Raw genomic sequence first — 19520 nt, 5'->3', positions numbered from 1 at the left:
TTTATCTTAGGAGCTAGAGGGGGACTTATAAAGGGCAGAGGTTAGGCCAGGCGTGGTGGCTCACGCCTGTAATCCCAGCACTTTGGGAGGCCGAGACGGGCGGATCACAAGGTCAGGAGATCGAGACCATCCTGGTTAACACGGTGAAACCCCGTCTCTACTAAAAATACAAAAAATTAGCCGGGTGTGGTGGCAGGCGCCTGTAGTCCCAGCTACTGGGGAGGCTGAGGCAGGAGAATGGCCTGAACCCAGGAGGCGGAGCTTGCAGTGAGCTGAGACCCGGCCACTGCACTCCAGCCTGGGCAATAGAGCAAAACTCTGTCTCAAAAAAAAAAAAAAAAGGGCAGAGTTTAGAAAGATGGTGCTTAATAAACCAGAATATTGGCCAGGCGCAATGGCTCATGCCTGTAATCCCACACTTTGGGAGGCTGAGGCAGGCAGATTGCTTGAGCTCAGGGCTTCGAGAACAGCCTGGACAACATGGCAAAACCCCGTCTCTACAAAATATACAAAAATTAGGCAGGCATGGTGGCGCATGCCTGTAGTCCCAGCTACTCAGGAGACTGAGGTGGAAGAATCACCTGAGCCTAAGGAGGTGGAGGCTGCGGTGAGTCAAGATCTCACACTGCACTCCAGCCTGGGTGACACAGCGAAACTCTTGTCAAAAAAAGAAAAACAAAACAAAACAAAACAAAAAAAAACAGAATATTATTCTAGCCCAAACCTTGTGATTCTTCTACTTTGGTAGCTTTTTGACTATTTGGGGTCATCTAACTCCAGTTGATTGGACAGATATGGTTGATATTGATAGTTTATCCACTTTTGACCAAAACAATAGACTACATAAGACTACATTTGAAAACCAAATCCCAACGGGCAGCCAGCAGAGGCTGGGGACTGCCCAAAGCCTGGGCCTACCCAGATGGTCAGCTGGGGTTGTCAGCCTGCCTGAGCAGGCCCTATGGGTGGGTCCTGCAAGGAAGGGGGCAGGAGTGAGGCATCTTTGCAGGCACTCCACACCCACTTCAGAAGGAGAACTATCACTTCTCCTCTTGAAGAATACTCTGCTTTTCACCAAAACAGGGCAACATTTTCCTTTGTCACAGATGTTCCTCACTGGAAGCCCCCTGCCAGGACTGTATCTGTCTCGGTATCTTGGGGATGCTGGTGAAAATCGGGAGCAACTTCAAGCGTCCGTTTCACTTGGGGCCAGAGGCTTCCTAACAAGTGGTCGGGGTAAATTGTAGTGAACAAAACAAGATGGAGTATGAAAAGGCCCGAATACGGTTGTCCCTCTGCGCTGGGAGCATTTTGAGAGGATGGGACTCTACCCAGGGATGCTCAGAGGCAAGGGTTCAGGAACAAAAAAGCCTCCATTTGCCTCCCTGTCGTAGAGATCTCATCTTCGTGTCCTGGAGAGTGGGTGACACACTCTCCTTCAACCTGGAAAGGCTCCTGCTTAACCGGGACCTCACTCACCTCGAGCCCACCACCCTTTAAGAAAGGGGGTGCCAGTCAGGGCGCGGCGGTGGGGGACAGGGTCTAAAATAAATTAGACCCCATTTCCTAAGCGCCTCTCGACGCCAACTGCCAGTCAACCCCCGCCCCTGAAGCCTGCGGGTTCCCTGCTCACCCCACCTGCGGGTGCGGCCCCTGGTCCCTGGCTCCGGCGAGGGAGGAGCGCGCGCTCGGGTGCGAGCAGGACACGGCCCGGCCGCGCAGGGCGGCGGCGGCGGCGGCGGAGGAGGAGGGCGCTGAAGCCACACCCATCGGCGAGCCGATTCCGGGGCAGCGAGTTGTCGGCCGCCGCGCTCGAGCCTCCGCCCGCACCGAGCCGCGGGACCCGGGCCGTACCGGGGAGGGGCCGCTCCGGGCCGCAGCGCGAGGGCAGCGAGGGGCGGCGGGGACCCGACACCGGGCGGGGCCGGCGGCAGCGACCATGATCGCTTTGTTCAACAAGCTGCTGGACTGGTTCAAGGCCCTATTCTGGAAGGAGGAGATGGAGCTCACGCTGGTCGGGCTTCAGTACTCGGGCAAGACCACCTTCGTCAATGTGATCGCGGTACGAGGGCGTCGGGTGCGGGGTCCCCGGGAGCGGGCCGCGGGTCGGGCCTGTCCCCGCCCTCGCCGCGCCCTGCTGAGCCGGGGTCGCCGCCTGGCATGGCCGGGCACGGCCGGGCGCCGGGCGGGGGAGGAGCTGGCCCCGAGTGCTTGGGGCCTAGTACGGCCCGTGCCGTGGGGGACCGGAGCGGCGCGCGACCCGCTCTCCCACCCGGGCCGGTACTGCACGGCTGGGGGCAGGGGAAGGGGGACTAACAGACAGGGCCGGTGCCACGGGGCAGGCGGCACCGAGGGGCTCTCGAGGCAGGAGGGACCAGCTGCCGCCTGAGACGGGCCCCCTAGCCTCCGCGCAAGGGGGCATGACGGAGCGAAAGTGCCCGGGCCTTCCTGTCTCGCGGGTAGAGGGTCACGGGACGGGACGGCCGAGAGGCTTGGGGCCGGGGTCTGAGCAAGCCCAGCCCCACCCAGAGGGCTTAACCCCTCCTTGCCGGAAGAGGAAGCCCCGGCCCTATTGAGGGGGAGGGGAGGTATCCCCCGGGAGTAGAGGACTCAGCTGAGGCCCTTGGCTCAAGCCCAGACTCCTCCCCAACCTCTCCCCGACCCGCAGTGTCTACCCGGGGGGTCCAGGGAGGATGGCATGGTAACCGGAGTTTGGAGACTGGCTCAGAAGTTGCAGGAGGAGGTGCTCCCGACAAGAGAGGATGAGGTGCAGGGGCACTGCCCGCTGGGGCCTTGGGAGAGTGGCTCTAAGGGCTTTGGGTAGTCAACACTGAAGTGGGTGATTGTAAGAGTCTTTCAGTGCCAGGGGAGTGGTGGGGAAGGAGTGAAAATCTCTCTCAAAAAAAGGGGAAGATGAGCTCCATGGGTGTGAGCTGAGGCTGCAGTAATGGCTGCGGCCTGCCTGTCAGAGCTAGGCTAGACAGGGCTTGTGGGTCGAGGAAGTGTGGGACAGGGACTGGGGTTGTCCAGGGACCTGGCCCCAGTCCCAAAGCTGAGGTTTCCAACAACTGTGAGTTGGCCAGATAGTGACCAAAGATGCTGATGAGATAGGTCAGCAGAGGAATGTGTCCAGCCAGCCTAGGTACCTCCACCTGTCATGTTGTTGCCCTGCCTTGCAGAAGATGGGCCTCCCCGACAGTGCTCAGCATCCCAGAAGGCAGGGGATGTCACTTCATTGGACCTGAGGCATGAAGGCAGATGGAAGGCTCAGGGGTGGGCACCCTGTGGTTACACGAATGAACACTGGCTTCCTTTCCCAAACATGCTCTGCAAATGACCTCTGCCCTTCCTCAACCCAGTGTCTCCTGTCTCCTGATCTGACAGGGCAAGATCTTCAGGCCAATGCTGCAGTTTTGGCACAGTAATTTTCGGAGCTAACGCCCCTGGGCTCTGTCTGCCTAGGCTCTGCCCTTGGGGTCAGAGACCCTCTGGTTAAAGTTGGCATTGACTTAGGCTCTTGGATTCCCAGAGCAGGCATACAACACCTGGACTCTGGCCTGACTCTGCAGGCCTAGGTGGCTTGGCTTCTAGGAGTTTAGGTGTGAGAAATGCTGGGCCTAGGTATCTCCTCATTCCCCAGGGTGTTACTACAGCTGTGCTCTGGGACAGGGATCTACAGGTACCCAGGTGGGTTCGGTTTCTGGGTCTGCAGTTGAGCCTTTGACAGGAGGGCCCCCTCTAGACCAGCATCGTATCCAGAGAGTTGGAGACTATAGCAGACCAGAAACAGAACCCAAGAGTCCCAAATTCCCATGCCAGGGTCAAGAGTTTCTGTGATGTACAGGAAAAGTCCCCCATCTCCAGCCCACATGGTCCCCTTTTTTATCTTAAATTTGCCACTTCCGCTGGCACATCTAAAAGAGCAGGCAAGCTAAATTCCCTTCTTTAAAGAGGCTTCCCAAGGAAAACCACCCAGTGTGGGCTGCAGTTGGAATTCCAGTGTCCTGGTCACTCCAGCATTTTCAGCTCCTCTGGGGCTACCACACTGGCATTTCTGCCCACCCCGTGTATAATCACAGTTGAGTGTCTTCCAGTAAGAAACGAAGAGTTGGGACCCCTGGGTTCTGTTCCCATGCCTACCACTGGATTTCTGAATTACCTTTGCCTGTTCATTTGGCCTCTGTTTGTCTCAGATCTTTTGGCATTGGGTTTTTTCTACTCACCCTATGAGGTCTAGCTGTAAATAGAAATTGAGTTTAGTGTGTCTAGCTGCTCAGCAGGTTAATATGAGCTGGAAAGAAATTATATACAATGCTTCTAAGAACCTAAAACATCGGCTGGGCGTGGTGGCTTACGCCTGTAATCCCAGCAATTTGGGAGGCCGAAAACAAACAAAGAACCTAAAACATCCTTTGAGTTCTGAAAAAGTTGTGATGCTAGAAAAGTGGGAGGTGTTTTGCCCTAGGAAACACATTTTCAAATATTTAAAAGTGTCAAAGACTATCCTACGGAATAACTAGTCTTGGAGTGCCCAAGGGGACTTAGGAACAATGGGTGGACATTCTAGGAATTATAGACTTTTTTTTTCCCTTTTTTTTTTTTTTTTTTTTGAGACAGAGTCTCACTCTATCGCCCAGGCTGGGAGTACAGTGGTGCAAACTCGGCTCACTGCAACCTCCGCCTCCCAGGCTCATGCAATTCTCCTGCCTCAGTCTCCAGAGTAGCTGGGATTATAGGCACACACCACCACGCCTGGCTAATTTTTGTATTTTTAGTAGAGCGGGGTTTTGTCATGTTGGCCAGGCTGGTCTCAAACTCCTGACCTCAGGTGATCTGCCCGCCTCAGCATCCCAAAGTGCTGGGATTACAGGTATGAGCCACCATGTCCAGCCAGATTTTTAACTGAATATAAAGAACTTTCTGATAGTTGAAACTGACCCAAGAGGGGATGGGACAGAAGGGATTGAAGTCTGAGACAAGAGGTTGGGCTGCATGACTTCAGGTTACTTCCAACCTTAAATAAAGAGCTGTGAGACAAGGAGGCATTCGCAGCGAAATTAAGTCATAATCTGATTCCACCTTATCTCCAATTCACAGCTGAACAGGACCTACTGGTGCTGGGGAGCCTGGCTCCTTGAAGGCCCTCCTAGCATCCCCCTCTGCCAAGGTCACATTCTGCCAGGCTGGGCTTCTCATTTACTTGGTAACCTGTGGATCTTCTAGTTGTCAAAGAGCAGTGATGGTTTTCCATGCTATATAGAAACCATTTCCAAGCACGTTGTGAGTCTTATTTACAGTTCCTAAGAGACCGAAACCATTCTCCCCACTTTTACATTCAGAAACCCTGAGGTCCAGAGAAGTTCAAATTTCTTATCCAAGCACCTCTGGGATGAGAGATAAACAAGAACTGGGCCTCCTTCCTCAGACTCTGTGGATAGGGATGGGGTAGACTGCAGCGTGCTGCTGGGGTTTGGGTAATTTCAGCACACTTAATTCTCCCTGCTTAGCCAGAAGAAGCCATTTCCTCTTCCTCGGTGATTCCTACCTTTGGGGCTCTCAGACCTTTTTTGATATCTGAGAGGAGTTAGAGACCCTTTCTCCAGAAAAATGTACATACAAACAAAACTTTGCACACACACACACAGATTGTGTACAATTTCAGGGGGTTCAGGGGATCTCTGAAGCCCAACTGTGGGCCTCAGGTTGGAAACCGCTGCTGGACCTTGTCATTGGGTGTCAGTCCTGGGTACTCCGTTTTTACATCACCCTAGGGCCCTGACGAATGGGTGGTTCCTGCAGATAAAAGGGAATCGGGCCGGGCGCAGTGGCTCACGCCTATAATCCCAGCACTGTGGGAGGCCGAGGCGGGCAGATCATGAGGTCAGGAGATCGATCAAGACCATCCTGGCCAACACGGTGAAACCCTGTATCTACTAAAAATACAAAAAAAAAAACTAGCCAGGCGTGGTGGTGTACGCCTGTAGTTGCAGCTACTCAGGAGGCTGAGGCAGGACCGCTTGAACCTAGGAGGCAGAGGCTATGGTGAGCCGAGATCCGCCACTGCACTCCTGCCTGGGCAAGAGAGTGAGACTCTGTCTCAAAAAAAAAAAAGAGGGGGTGGGGGAGGAATCAAAGCACTCTAATCAGGGGTCTTCATGTGGACTTGGAGGCATGAAATAAGAGCCAATCATCTACATCTTGGCTAATAGTCAGGGCCGCTGATTTATTTATGTAACCCAAGGCAAATTATTCCTGCCAGCTGGTGGGAGAAAAAGGCATGGTAAAGAAACAGGGCTTGGCTGGGCACTGTGGCTCACCCCTGTAATCCCAGCACTTTGGGAGGCCCAGGTAGGCGGGTCACTTGAGGTCAGGAGTTCAAGACTATCCTGGCCAATGTGGTGAAACCCTGTCTCTACTAAAAATACAAAAATTAGCTGGGTGTAGTGGTACATGCCTGTGGTCTCAGCTACCGGGGAGGCTGAGGCAGGAGACTCGCTTGAGCCCAGAAGGCAGAGGCTGCAGTGAGCTGAGATTGCATCGTTGCACTCCAGCCTGGGCGATAGAGTGAGACTGTCTCAAAAAAAAAAAAAGGAACAGGGCTATCACCCTCAGGTTCAAAGTTGAGTGAGCCCCATCTCTTTTTTTTTTTCTTGAGCCAGAGTCTTGCTCTGTCACCCAGGCTAGAGTGCAATGGCATGATCTCAGCTCACTGCAACCTCTGCCTCTTGGGTTCAAGTGATTCTCCCGCCTCAGCCTCCCAGGTAGCTGGGATTACAGGCACGTGCCACCACGCCCAGCTAATTTTTTGTATTTTTAGTAGAGACGGGGTTTCACCATGTTGGCCATGCTGGTCTCGTACTCCTGACTTCGTGATCCACTCCCTCAGTCTCCCAAAGTGCTGCGATTACAGGTGTGAGCCACCGCGCCCGGCTGAGCCCCATCTCTTCAGCCTGCTTCCAGGGGATAAGCAGAAGTGTCCTACCTGTGAACATGGAGATATGACCTGAGAGGGAGTTGGGTCTGGCCTTATTTGAAGCCTGCAGGTGGTTTAAAAGAATCCAGAAATCTTAGAGACAATACAGAATGGATTTTGGAAAATGAAATTACAGTCAACCCCCCAGTATTCAGCAAACATTTACTAATGGTGTTACTGTAAACCTGGGTCCTCTCCCAGGAAGTGTTCCTTCTAGTGAGGAGGCACATACATCAGTAAGTAGACAATATAGAATGTGAGTTATTCTTCCCAATAACAGGAGTACAGTACAATTAAACCAAACCATGGATAATCCCGAAATTGCTTGGCGTGCACTGCATTTTCAGGATGACCAATGTGCTCTGCCTCAAAAAGTTTGACTTTTTAGTTGGAAAATGCGTCTGCTTTCTTGAGATCCTCCTTAACTGTTAGAACATGACTTGCCTCAAGTTCTCTTCCTGGGAGGTAATTTCTTCTTCCTCTCCACTGGAGAGAAAGTAGCATCAGTTACTACAGAGAGATGTAGGTTAGACTTGAGGAAGAATTTTCCCCTAGTCTAGGCAAAGAGATTGAGACTGTCTGATAAAAGTGGGTCTCTTCACAGGGCACCCCCGAGTGTAGGCGGGACACATAGGTTGGTGATAGCCCATCCTGCCTAAAAGCATGGGACATGCAAGAGTACCCCACGGTGGGAAGCCTAGGAAGCTCTGGCCCGGCCTCTGCATGGTTCTTGCAGCCTCTTGGTCTGTGGCTGGGACATGTCGATTTTTGCACGGTTTCCCATTCTGAGTCTTCTTTCCAGTCAGGACAGTTCAACGAGGACATGATCCCCACCGTGGGTTTCAACATGCGCAAAATCACCAAAGGGAATGTGACTATCAAGGTGAGGGCTCGGAAGTTTGGGGGTGCAGAGGACTGTGTGTGTGTGTGTTGGGGAGGGCAACGGAGGCCCCTGGGAGGAGCGAGCTCAAATGGGACAGAGGCCAGGGTCCCCCTGTTGAGGAGCTGGGAAAAGACAGTAGAAGACTTCTAAGGTAGACGGAGAGGGGAGTGGAGAAGGGGGAGAACTGGAGAGAAAGCCGGGGAGGCAGAGGAGAGTAGGGCAGAGTAGGAGGGGGCATTTGAGACCGTTTTGGTGGCCTGCCCACTACTGAGGCTATCTCACCCTCTTCTTGCTCAGCTCTGGGACATTGGGGGACAGCCGCGTTTTCGCAGCATGTGGGAGCGCTACTGCCGAGGAGTGAGCGCCATCGTGTAAGTACATGGGAGGCATCCCCAGACTCCAGCCTTACCTGGCTCCCCTAGCCCTGCTACCTTCGAGGACCTCAGAGGCGCAGGGTTGTATTAGACCTAATCCTTAGTTCATGACACAGTGTCGGTCCATGGCCTGCCTTTATTTTGCATGCTGCTCGTTTCTTATTGGATAAATGCCCTGAGCGCTCACTACCCAATCTAAGAAACAGACACCTGTGCGTTCCCTTCATTAACTGTCTCCCTCCCCTCAACCCCAAGTCACCACTGTCTTGAATTTTGTGTGAATTAAATGATTCTTTTTTTTTTTTTTTGAGATGGAGTTTTGCTCTTGTTGCCCAGGCTGGAGTGCAATGGCATGATCTTGGCTCACTGCAACCTCCTGCCTCCCAGGTTCAAGCAATTCTCCCACCTCAGCCTCCTGAGTAGCTGGATTACAGGCATGCTCCACCACACCTGGCTAATTTTGTATTTTTCGTAGAGATGGGGTTTCTCCATATTGGTTAGGCTGGTCTCGAACTCCCGACCTCAGGTGATCTGCCCGTCTCGGCCTCCCAAATTACATGCATGAGCCACTGCACCCAGCCCTCTCTTGCTTTTTAAAAATAATGTTTTTTTGGCTGAGCGTGGTGCCACACACCTGTAATCCCAGCTACTTGGGAGGCTGAGGCAGGAAGATTGCTTGAGCCCAGGAGTTTAAGGCCAGCCTAGGCAACATAGCAAGATCCTGTCTTTAAAAAAATAAAATAAAATAAATTTTAAACATTGAAAAATGGCAGGGCACAGTGGGAGGCCAAGGCAGGCGGATCACTTGAGATCAGAAGTTCAAAACCAACCTGGGTAACATGGCGCAACCCTATCTCTACAAAAGTACAAAAATTAGCTGAGCCTGGTGGCACGCACCTGTAGTCCCACCTACTCAGACGACTGAAGTGGGAGGATCTCTTGAGTCCGGGAAGCTGAGGCTGCAATGAGCTCTAATTGCACCACTGCACTCCACCCTGGGTGACAGAGTGAGACCCTGTCTCAAAAACTAATAGGCCGGGTGCGGTGGCTCACACCTGTAATCCCAGCACTTTGGGAGCCCAGCGCGGGTGGATCACAAGGTCAGGAGATCGAGGCCATCCTGGCTAACACGGTGAAACCCCATCTCTACTGAAAATAGAAAAAATTAGCCGTGCATGGCAGCATGCGCCTGTAGTCCCAGCTACTTGAGAGGTTGAGGCAGGAGAATCGCTTGAACCTGGCAGGCGGAGGTGGCAGTGAGCTGAGATTGCACCACTGCACTCCAGCCTGGCAACAGAGCGAGACTCCGTCTCAAAAATGATATTGATAATAATAATAAAATTTATTTTATATATATATGCCCAAACAATAGATCATTTAGAATAAACAATAGGTTGCTTTTTAATCTGATAACAAAAAGTATCTTGCTAAAAGAAATCTTCTAAGGTTTCCTTTGCTTTTTTCACTCTAACCTTATTTAGTCTTTCCATGAAAACGTAAGTGGGTCACTTTGAGAGGGTCTTACAGCTAATCCCAAAGGGCCCTTGCTTTTCCACGAGTAACGGCTTCCCCAGAGTAGCACTTGGAGGCTATTGGCAGGCCCCAGGAGTCCCCGCAGCTATTCACTCCCATGCAGCTATTCACTCCCATGGACTCAGAAAACATCCGCAGAGCACCTGCCTTGAGCCAGGCCAGGTAGCCCATGGATCCTGAAGTGACCAAGCTGCAACAGATGCTTTTGCCTCCAAGCAGCAGCTCCTTCTCTTCCTTTCACCACCCCAGCCTGCAGTGTCAACATGTTTGTCCCCACCCTGCCCCTTTCCCCAGGTACATGGTGGATGCTGCTGACCAGGAGAAGATTGAGGCCTCTAAGAACGAGCTCCACAACCTACTGGACAAACCCCAGCTGCAGGGCATCCCGGTCAGCAGACCTGTGGGAGCGGGATGGGGAGGGAGCACGGCTGGGAAGTCACTGGGGGCAGGTAAAAGCCGGGCATAGTAGGGGTGTAGAGAGGAAACGGGACCCAGGAGGCCAGCTCACCACCCAGACAGCCGGGGCACGGCTGCCCTAGACCTCATCCTCACCCTCGCTTCTCCATAGGTCTTAGTCCTGGGTAACAAGCGAGACCTTCCGGGAGCATTGGATGAGAAGGAGCTGATAGAGAAAATGTGAGTTGTTATATTACTTTCTGCTCTCCCAATTCCCCAACCACCAGACCAACAGCCTAGGCTTGCTGCTGTTCTTAGTATTAGCCACACGGTGGCAGCAGAGCTCACCTTTTCAGGCACCTCACCCTCCCCATTGTAGCCTCTTAAGAAAAAGGCCCTGCTGTCCCCTAGTCCCAGGCCCCCTGGACATTCGTAGCCTCAGCGGACTCTACTCTGGTTTCCCCCAGGAATCTATCTGCCATCCAGGACCGAGAGATCTGCTGCTACTCCATCTCCTGCAAAGAAAAGGACAACATTGGTGCGTAGGATTGGGGAAAGGGGAGGAGCAGGGAGAGGCATTTCTGGGTGTTTTAGTGGCTCTCAAAGGTTCTCACTCCACAACTTTCCTTTAAGTCCAAAGCCCTGTGGCTCTTGGGTAGAAAAGGCAGCCGGGCGGCCCAGATTCTGGGCACTATCCCAGCTCGTCCCCAAGTGGTTGTGTGATCTCTGGCAAATCGATCCCTGCTCTGGGCTTCACCTCCTCACTTCTAAGATTCCAGGGCTGGACCCGGTGATTCTCAGGTCCCTGCTGGCTCTGACTTGCTGTGGCTCTGTCTCTTTCCCAGCACCTGGATTCCGCTACTACTTGGTCAGGGCCGTGTGGCGCTTGCCAGCTCTGGACTTCTTGATTGTTTGTTTGTTTTTGAGAAAGTGTCTCGCTCTGTCACCCAGGCTGGAGTTCTGTGGAGTGATCATAGCTCACTGAAGCCTCCAACTCCACTCCTGGGTTCAAGCAATCCTCCCACCTGAGCTTCCCACGTAGCTGGGACTCCAGGTGTGCGCCACCCCTCCTGGCATCTCTGGACTTCTGATACCCTTAGGTTTAGTTTCTTAGGCCTCTGCTGCCCGAGCATGGCCAGCGCTTGCAGGCCTTATAAGCTGTTCTCTTTTCCCCTCTCAGACATCACCCTACAGTGGCTTATTCAACACTCAAAGTCACGGAGAAGCTGAGACTCCAGCCCTTCTCCCTCAGACCAGGGACCGTCGTCATCTAAACCTGAAGCCGAGCTCCCCGCCCACCCCCGTCGTTCCCCTAAGCCCACCCCTCCTCACCCAGTGTGAGGAGGGCCCTCTGGGGACCCCAGAGTCCTGTTCTGCTGAGGTTTGAACTCCTGTTTTTATTGTAAAATACATCGCCCCCCATTCTGGTCCCCTAACTTCTCACCCTTCCCCCCACCTTTGTCCCATCAGCCAGCCCTGCCTCCCTCCCAGCAACCCTGGGCCACAGCCCCCGCCCCTGGCTTTTCCCCGGCCCACTCCTGTACCTCCCTTTTCAACACTCTCTGTTATCGTCCTGTGTGTACAGTATATATATGTATATATATTTTAATTTTTTAATTTAAGCAAAGACTAAAATCAACCATTTGATGCTGCAGGGCATCCCTTTCGGGATCTGGGAGGGGGCAGTCTGGAGAAAAGGAGGGAGACGCAGGTGGACTTGGGGCAAATTCAGATCAGGAGAGTGGGAGACTGGCACCTGCGGCAGGTACCAGCCTGGGCACTGGTGGCCGCCCCCTTGTCCCGTGTGTTTCCACCGCCCAGTCTGGCTTGTCCTGGCAGTGCTTGAACCCCACAGGCTAGCAAGGGCCTCCGGGGGCCCCTCCCCTCGGTCCCCAGCCTGGGTAGAGCCACCAGGTACGACCAGGTACCAGAAACTACCAGGTGCACGGGGCAGAAAGCCAGCATCCATGCCCCAGCAGCCCCCTCCTGCCTGCTCCTGGCTCCCAGCTCCCGCCCCTCCCCAGGGCCCCCACCTCCACGGCCCACTTCATTTTCTGTTCTCATTTTGCAGAGTTGCACAAGGAGAGAACTCAGCATGGGGGGTTGGTTCTTTGGGTTCTGTTTGTTTATTTGTTTAATTTAATGATTTGTAAAGTGATGTTCCTCTTCCTTTTTTACACTTTTCAGCTCATATTTAACCTCTGTTTGGAAAATGATTCTTGTAACTGTACATTTTTTTGCCTCCTAATAACAATGACAACAACAAAAATAAATGACCAGTTTTGTGTTGGGGGGGTGTATGGTGCCGGTTACTTCTCCGCAGTTGGCATGGGTTGCCCGACAGGCCCACAGGGCCACCAGCACACCCCTGCACACTGGGCACCAACAGAGCCATGGAGCGCGAGCATGTGCCCGCCCGGGGAGCACAACGGCGCTGCACAAAACGGCCTCCCACACGTGCGTCCAGGCTCTTGCGCCACCTCCTTCTTATTCTCTTTTCAGACTTTCATGTAGTCCCAGCTTTGAGCCAGCAGCTGCCACGTGAGGCTGCTAAGCTCTGTTGAGGGAACTGCCCAGGGCTGGGTAGAGGTGGCAAGGGACAGGGCTGGGTGCTGTTTTGTGTGCCAACTGAGCTGCGCTCTCCTTAGGCCCAGTTCAGGCCTCAGCCCCTCTTTCCCAGGCCCTGGATCTCACCGGCAGCCAAGGTTGAGCCAGAACCAGAACCCTGTCCCTCTGGTCCCCGTTTCCTACCCCAGAACCAGTTAACTCTGCTCCAGGGGTAGGGCTGGGTCCACAGAGCCTGGAGGAGTGTCACCGCCTTTGCTGCCTCTCAGTTAGTGCCAATGCTATGGGTTTCCTGGTAAGAGGCATGCCCTCGCTCCTCTGCTCCTCTGCCTGATTCTAGCCGGCCCCCACCCACCTCACCGTTCACCGTCAGACTGGTCCTCCCTCGGCACTGCTCACAGCTGCTGCCTCGGAGCCTGGTGGCCCTGCCTGCTCAAATCCGAGGCCATCTTGACCCAGTTTCACAGTAAGCCCCACCTCCTTCCGCTCCACCTCCCTCGGCCTCTCCTTCACCCTGGAAAATGGAGCAGGCCCCTGCAGAACACCCCAGCCCTTCTCACCCCTCCCACACAGGAAAAAGGAGCCAAATTGTCCCGTAGTCCTAGGAGTGGGGATCTTGACTCCTCGTCCTAGGCCCCCCAGCCCCTCACCTTCATTGGTGCCCAGAGCTTCCTCCTGGAGGCAGTCATCAGACCTGTCAGAGCAGTGCCCTGCCTGGAGAGGCAGTTCCCCACTGCTGGAGAGTTGGAGGAAAGAATGTGGATGGAATTTGGCATCTGAAGCTAAGTGATTCTAGGGTAACTCCCAACTCCTAAGGAAAATGGGACATGCCCTCCTGGCTAAGGAGGTTGAAGGGGGGCCAGGGCTCTGCCCCCTGCCCTCTCCTGGCTGTAAGCATGTCTGGGTTTGCCCTGGGCCTGGGATCCTGGGAGAGGACCAGCAATCTCACTCATCTGGGGCTGTTTCCAGGCCGAGGTGCCTTTCTAGATCCTGTGACCCTCAGTGAGGACTGAGGTTTGAGATAAGAGAGCTGGTTACCAGGAAGCAAGCGAGCATCCTCCTTCCGGAGTGCCGGCATGCAGCAGGTACTAATAAGACTTAAAGAATTTGTTCGAGGGCCAGGTGCAGTGGTTCATACCTGTAATCCCAGCACTTTGGGAGCCCAAGGTAGGAGAATCACTTGAGTCCGGGAGTTTGAGACCAGCCTGGACAAAATAGTGAGACCCTATGCCTACAAATAATCAAAAATTAGCCAGGCGTGGTAGTGCACACCTGTAGTCCCAGCTACTCAGGAAGCTGAGGCAGGAGAATTGGGTGAGCCCAGGAAGCAGAGGCTGCAATGAGCTGTGATCACACCACAGCACTCAGCTTGAGTGACACAGTGAGCTCCTGTCAAAAAAAAGTGTTCACCCAGGCATGGTGGTACACACCTGTAGTCCCAGCTACTCAGGAGGCTGAGGCAGGAGGACTGCTTGAGCCCAGGAGTTCAAAGCCAGCCTGGGCAACATAGTAAGACCACCCCAACTCTTAAAAAAAAAAAAACACACACACACAACCTATTAAAGTTGAACGGGGAACAGACCATGAGTATAGGTGATTTGTCATGTTTGGGGCCCTTTGATGCCAAAAGCTGGATGCATTTAAGAATCCCCTGGCCAAGCCTGCTCCATCACACTGGAGAACTGAATTCCCAAAGGGGAGGAAGGAATAAAAAGTTTGGGGCACCATGCAAAGTGCTTTATGTATCTTGTCTCATTAAATGAGACTCCTCTGTGAAGGACGATTATTCCTATTTTGCAGATGAGGAAGCTGAGACGGGGTTTAAGTAATTGCACTCAGGTTCCAGGATAAGTGATGAGAAGGTGACTCCCAAGTGGAGCAGGGAGACGCAGTGGATTTCAGGCTCCCCTAACCCCCGTAACCTGGCATCAGGATCTGAGGGCTGGTCTGAAGTCTGCCCTTGGGTGAGCGAGCGTGTTAGTGGCATCTCAGAGCATCCCAGCTCAAGTCCACCGCCCACCATGTGCCAACCCCCCCCGCAAGCCTAGGACCCCTAAGCAACAAACCCTACATTGTTCCCCCAGCTGGCCCAGGCTGCGGGGACAGTGGCTCTTTCCCAAGACCGCTGGCCTGCTGACTGATTCTGCAAGCCATTCACGTTGGCAGGCCTGGGAGGTGGCAGTGGCAGAGCCTCGGAGCCACGATCTCTCCCCCTTCATCTCTGAGTCGACCAACCAGCAGGAGGAAGAGGCGGAGGGCACCCTTTGTGGAGGAGGACCCCTAAACAGGATGTTGAGGGGTCTGCCTCCCCTGCCCTGGACTTCACCTCAGTTCAGCAGGCCCCTTCCCGCATCCCTTAGGAAGCTGGTGGTGCCTCCAGGCCTGGCAGCGGGTGGGAGAAGGAGTTGGGGAAATGTGGAGGAAATGGTCCCCAGGAGCTTCAGCGCGACAGGCCTGCCTTTGGTCCGCTCTGCAACCTGCTCCCCCAGCCATCTGAAGTTTCTACAGACAGAGCTGGGGGCTTCAGTCACCGTGGCAACAGGTCTGCTGAGAAATGGGTGGGTGTCACTCCCCAGCACAAAGGGTGTGCGCATGGCGGCGCCATCACCTAGCAACGGCCTCCCTCTCTCTTGGCGGCATCAGCCGCCCTGGGGGTGGGTGCCAGGGAGAGAGAACAAGGCCGTTAAGATCCCCAGGAGAGGGGGAGGGAAGCTTGGGTACAGGGCAGGCTGAGGCCAAGGAGTGTGGGTGGGTGGACAGAGGAGAATGGAGCCCCGGGTGCTCGGAACCCCTGCCTCTGCCCGTCCCTGGGCCCCCAGGACCCTTCCTGAGGCCCCGTGTGGATGTTCTAGGTAGGCCTGGTGGGCAGAAGTCTGGTGGGACCCAGGACAGAGCTTCAGACAGGGGCGGCGGTTCTGAGGAAAGCTGAGCTCCCAGGCAGGGAGTGATTGGTAGCCTGGCTGAGGCATCACTTCTGGTTGATGCTGTGCCAGCTTCCCAGGGACCCACAAGGCTAATGGTGCCCTCTGGAAGGGCCCAGAGGTGGGGCTGGGGGAAGTGGGACTTCAAGGGCAAGGCCCCACAGGAGGAGCTGCATGAAGGGTCTGCCAGGGGCAGTGGGAGCTCTGGTGGGAAGGGTGGTGCAGTGGGGGCTGGGCGGGGGCAGGCCGGGGCAGGCAGCTGGGCCGTTTACAGGCAAAACAGTCCATTCTAAGAAACTGAACAAGAGCAGCTCTCAGAGTGACAAAGGTTGGGAAGTCCTGGGGCTCACAGAGGAAAGACCACTGGCCTCCCTCCAAGGGGGGCTTTGTGGAGAGAGGGCATAGCAGAGACGAGGGCTCCAGAAGAGATATTTTCCAGGCTTTTGACTTCCCAAGGAGCACGGGGTTTAGACCAGGATGAGGACTTAGGTCCCCCGGCTCCCCGAGCCCTCCATCCTCTCTGTCCCTCAAAAGTCATAAAACCCTTGGAGTCCCCAGGGCCACAGGGCTGTTCTGAACATCAGCCACAGGCCAGGCCAGGTCAGCAGAAATTCCCCTAGGCATTGCCAGGCCAGGAAGGCCCAGGTGCATCTGGGCCCTGCCAGAATGTGGCACAAGAAAGTGGATGGGTGTAGGGGTAGTTGTATCTAGTTTATTGTTTCTCAAGAAGGGCCTCCTATGGGAAAGCACCTAACAGGGAGGTTGGGATAGGGCAACCAGGGGATCCCAAAGAAAGGAGGAGGAAGGAGAGAGAAATCCTCTGGAAGAAAAGAAGGCACCAGTAGGAGGAGGCATCCAGGGCTGGGACAGATTCGGTCCAGAGAAGAGTGTATTGAGGCCGGGTGCAGCGGCTCACACCTGTAATCCCAGCACTTTGGGAGGCCAAGGTAAGCAGATCACTTGAGGTCAGGAGTTCAACACCAGCCTGGCCAACATGATGAAACCCCATCTCTTCTACAAATACAAATGTCAGCCGGGTGTGGTGGTGCACACCTGTAATCCCAGCTACTCAGGAGGCTGAGGCAGGAGAATCGCTTGAACCCAAGAGGCAGAGGTTGCAGAGAGCTGACATCAGGCCACTGTACTCCAGCCTGGGCAACAGAGCAAGATTTTGCCTTAAAAAAAAAAAAAAAAAGAAAAGAAAAAGAAGCGTGTGGTGAGCCACATTGAGCTGGCCCCCAAGGAGCCCCCATTCCAAGATGGGGCTCCAGGTTGGGGGTGGCAAGATGATGCCTGGGAAGGGCACAACTAAAGTATGGTCAGGTTACAAGGCACAGAGCAAGAGGAGAAAGTGTAACCAAGGGAGGGCAGGCAAAGTTCTGGCTCCCAGCTGCTGGGACTCAGAGTTTCTGGGCAGTTCTAAGGCCCTAGAAGCATCACCACCCACCAGTGGAAAGCACAGGGTTGGAAGGCCCCACAAGGGACAGGAAAGGCCCTGTGTGGGGAGGGGGCTTTGACATTCCCAAACCTTGACAAGGGGAACCAAGTCCATCTCTACACAGCAAGACAGGCAGCAAAGCAAGACCTATGGGGAAAGAACAGCAGACACCGGCGGGGGTGGCGGCCCCTCCCTCCCTCCCCACCCCTGCTGGAGCCTCAGCAAGGTGTGCCCAGGGGCAGGAGCGGGGGTGACTCCCTGGGCTTGTGGAAGTAGATGGAAGAGGACACCTCGGTCTTGAGCTTGTTGTCCGAGCCACTGGCGGCCGAGGCCTCCGAAGCCCCGCCGCACTCCTCACAGCAGCAGCAGCAGCAGCAGTCCAGGAAGGCCCGGCCCAGCGGCCTGCAGATGCATAGGAGCAGTACCGGGGTGATGGCGCCCTTGAAGAAGGCAGAGAACTGGTTGATGAGGCCCAGGAGGTCCAGGGTCTGGCGGGTCAGCTCGGTGGAGAGGTAGGCCACCACAATGTTGCAGACATTCTCTGGGAGGGTGCAGAAGGCGTAGACCACGGTCAGGCCCACCACGGTGCTGTTGAGCTGGCTCTCACACTGCTCGTGCTTGCTGGCCCTGCACTCCGACTTCCTCCCCGGAGGGCCTCGCACCCGCCACGTCACCAGCTGGCAGGTGACCGTGAAGAGGATGGGCAGGCAGAAGTAGCAGCCAAAGTACCACCACATGCGGGCGTTCTGGTAGGTCATCACCAGTGAGTACAGGGACTCGGGCAGGCTGGCTGAGGGTTTCATGATGCACGAGTCCAGGGTGCCCATGGTGGGGGCAGGCTCCTGTGCCAGCTGCCACAGCAGGAGCTCGGGCACGGCCAGCGTCATGGAGCCCACCCAGATGACAGCCAGCTTGGCCAGGATAGATTGGCACCGCTCGATGGGCCTCAGCTTGGGCAGGGTGCTGGTGGCCACATGGAAGCGGTCAATGCCCAGGGCACAGAGGCTGAAAGTGGTGACTCCCAGAGAGGAGACCTGTGGGCAGGATGTGAGGGAAGAGAGAAGCACTTGGTCAAAACCTATGGAGACAAGGAAGGATACCTGGCTTCTGGCTCAGTTAGACAATGAATTGAGTGATAAGCATAGAAATTATAATAATGGGCTGGGTGCGGTGGCTCACACCTATAATCCCAGCACTTTGAGAGGTCGAGGCAGGCAGATCACTTGAGCCCAGGAGTTCGAGGCCAGCCTGGGCAACATGATGGAGCCCAGTCTCTACTAAAAATACAAAAAAATAGCCCGTCGTGGTGAGGCACACCTGTGGTCCCAACTACTTGGGAGGCTGAGGTTAGGAGGATGGCTTGAGCCTAGAAGGCTGAAGCTGCAGTGAGCCAAGATCACATCACTGCACTCCAGCCTGGGTGACAGAGCAAAACCCTGTGGAAAGAAGGAACGAAGGAAGGAACGAAGGAAGGAAGGAAGGAAGGAAGGAAGGAAGGAAGGGAATGAATTATAATAATGGTAACAACTCCATTTAATGAGCTTTTCCTGTGGGTCAGGAACTTTACATATCACATTCCCAATCAACCACCTTACAGCTGGAAAAGCTCAGGCTCAGGCAGGAAGAGTGACTTGCCCAGGACTACACTGCTGATGACTGGTGGGGCTGAGGTTTACACACACACCTGCCTCCTTCCCCCTTGTTCTTTGCATCTCAGGCTGGGGGATGAACGGCCTGGCTCCCACGGACCCTGTTGCTCTCTGGCAGACTTTGGAAAATCATCTCCAAGGAAGAACCAAGATGAAGACATAGAAGTTCTGGATCTTTGTAGGTCCTTCCACTGCCCACATCCCATTACGTGCACGCATGGGATGAATGGTCTTGGGGAACATGGCTTACGTGCGAGCGCGCGCGAACACACACACACACACACACACACACACACACACACACAGAGTCCTGCTCCTGGCCCTGTCCAGAGAAGCCCAGGGCCTGGCTGTGTGGGGAAGTGGCCCCCCTCCGAGCAGCCTGTGCCCACCATGCCCACACACTATTCATCAAGCGCATGGAAAACCACCCCGTGAGCCAAGAGGAAGCAGCCCGGGCGGCAGGGGAGGAGAGTGCCAAAGAGCAGGAAGGAAGAGGGGACCCTCCCGCACCGTCAGATGCTGCTCGGCCACACTCAGAGATTGTGCTCAGATCCCTGTCCTGTCCAAATTCTTCTCTCTTCTGGATGGGGGAACACAATCCCCGGCTTTTAGCACGGTCACCAAGTGTCCTTTGTGAGAACCCCAACCCCCTCTCTTGGCAGGGGAGCCCGGGCCTGTGGAGGCACAGCCTTCAAGCTTGGGTAGAAACGCCACCATTCTCTCCTTTTTTTTTTTTTTTTTTTTTTTTTGAGAGTCTCACTCTGTTGCCCGCTGGGGTTCCGCGGGGC

The 19520-nt window shown here is 54.7% G+C and overlaps 2 protein-coding genes across 2 annotated transcripts in view; one reads left to right on the top strand and one right to left on the bottom strand.

Moving 5' to 3' along the window:
• Positions 1-1751: 1751 nt before the first annotated feature.
• Positions 1752-12451, top strand: ARL8A (ADP ribosylation factor like GTPase 8A). Its single transcript, XM_023187092.2, has 7 exons — positions 1752-2062; positions 7776-7856; positions 8154-8227; positions 10058-10151; positions 10332-10399; positions 10627-10697; positions 11340-12451. Exons 1-7 carry the CDS (start codon positions 1940-1942, stop codon positions 11387-11389), a joined length of 561 nt encoding a protein of 186 aa, XP_023042860.1. The 5' UTR covers positions 1752-1939; the 3' UTR covers positions 11390-12451.
• GPR37L1 (G protein-coupled receptor 37 like 1) overlaps positions 12267-19520 on the bottom strand; it is a 9852-nt gene continuing 2598 nt past the window's right edge. The window contains exon 2 of the mRNA XM_023187090.3: positions 12267-18117. Within this exon, the coding sequence (XP_023042858.1) occupies positions 17302-18117 (816 nt within the window). The 3' untranslated portion in view covers positions 12267-17301. The remainder of the gene's footprint in view (positions 18118-19520) is intronic.

This window comes from Piliocolobus tephrosceles, chromosome 1 (genome assembly GCF_002776525.5).
Source record: "Piliocolobus tephrosceles isolate RC106 chromosome 1, ASM277652v3, whole genome shotgun sequence".
In the NCBI taxonomy this organism is placed as follows: domain Eukaryota; kingdom Metazoa; phylum Chordata; class Mammalia; order Primates; family Cercopithecidae; genus Piliocolobus; species Piliocolobus tephrosceles.
This window is presented reverse-complemented; position numbering and strand designations above follow the sequence as displayed.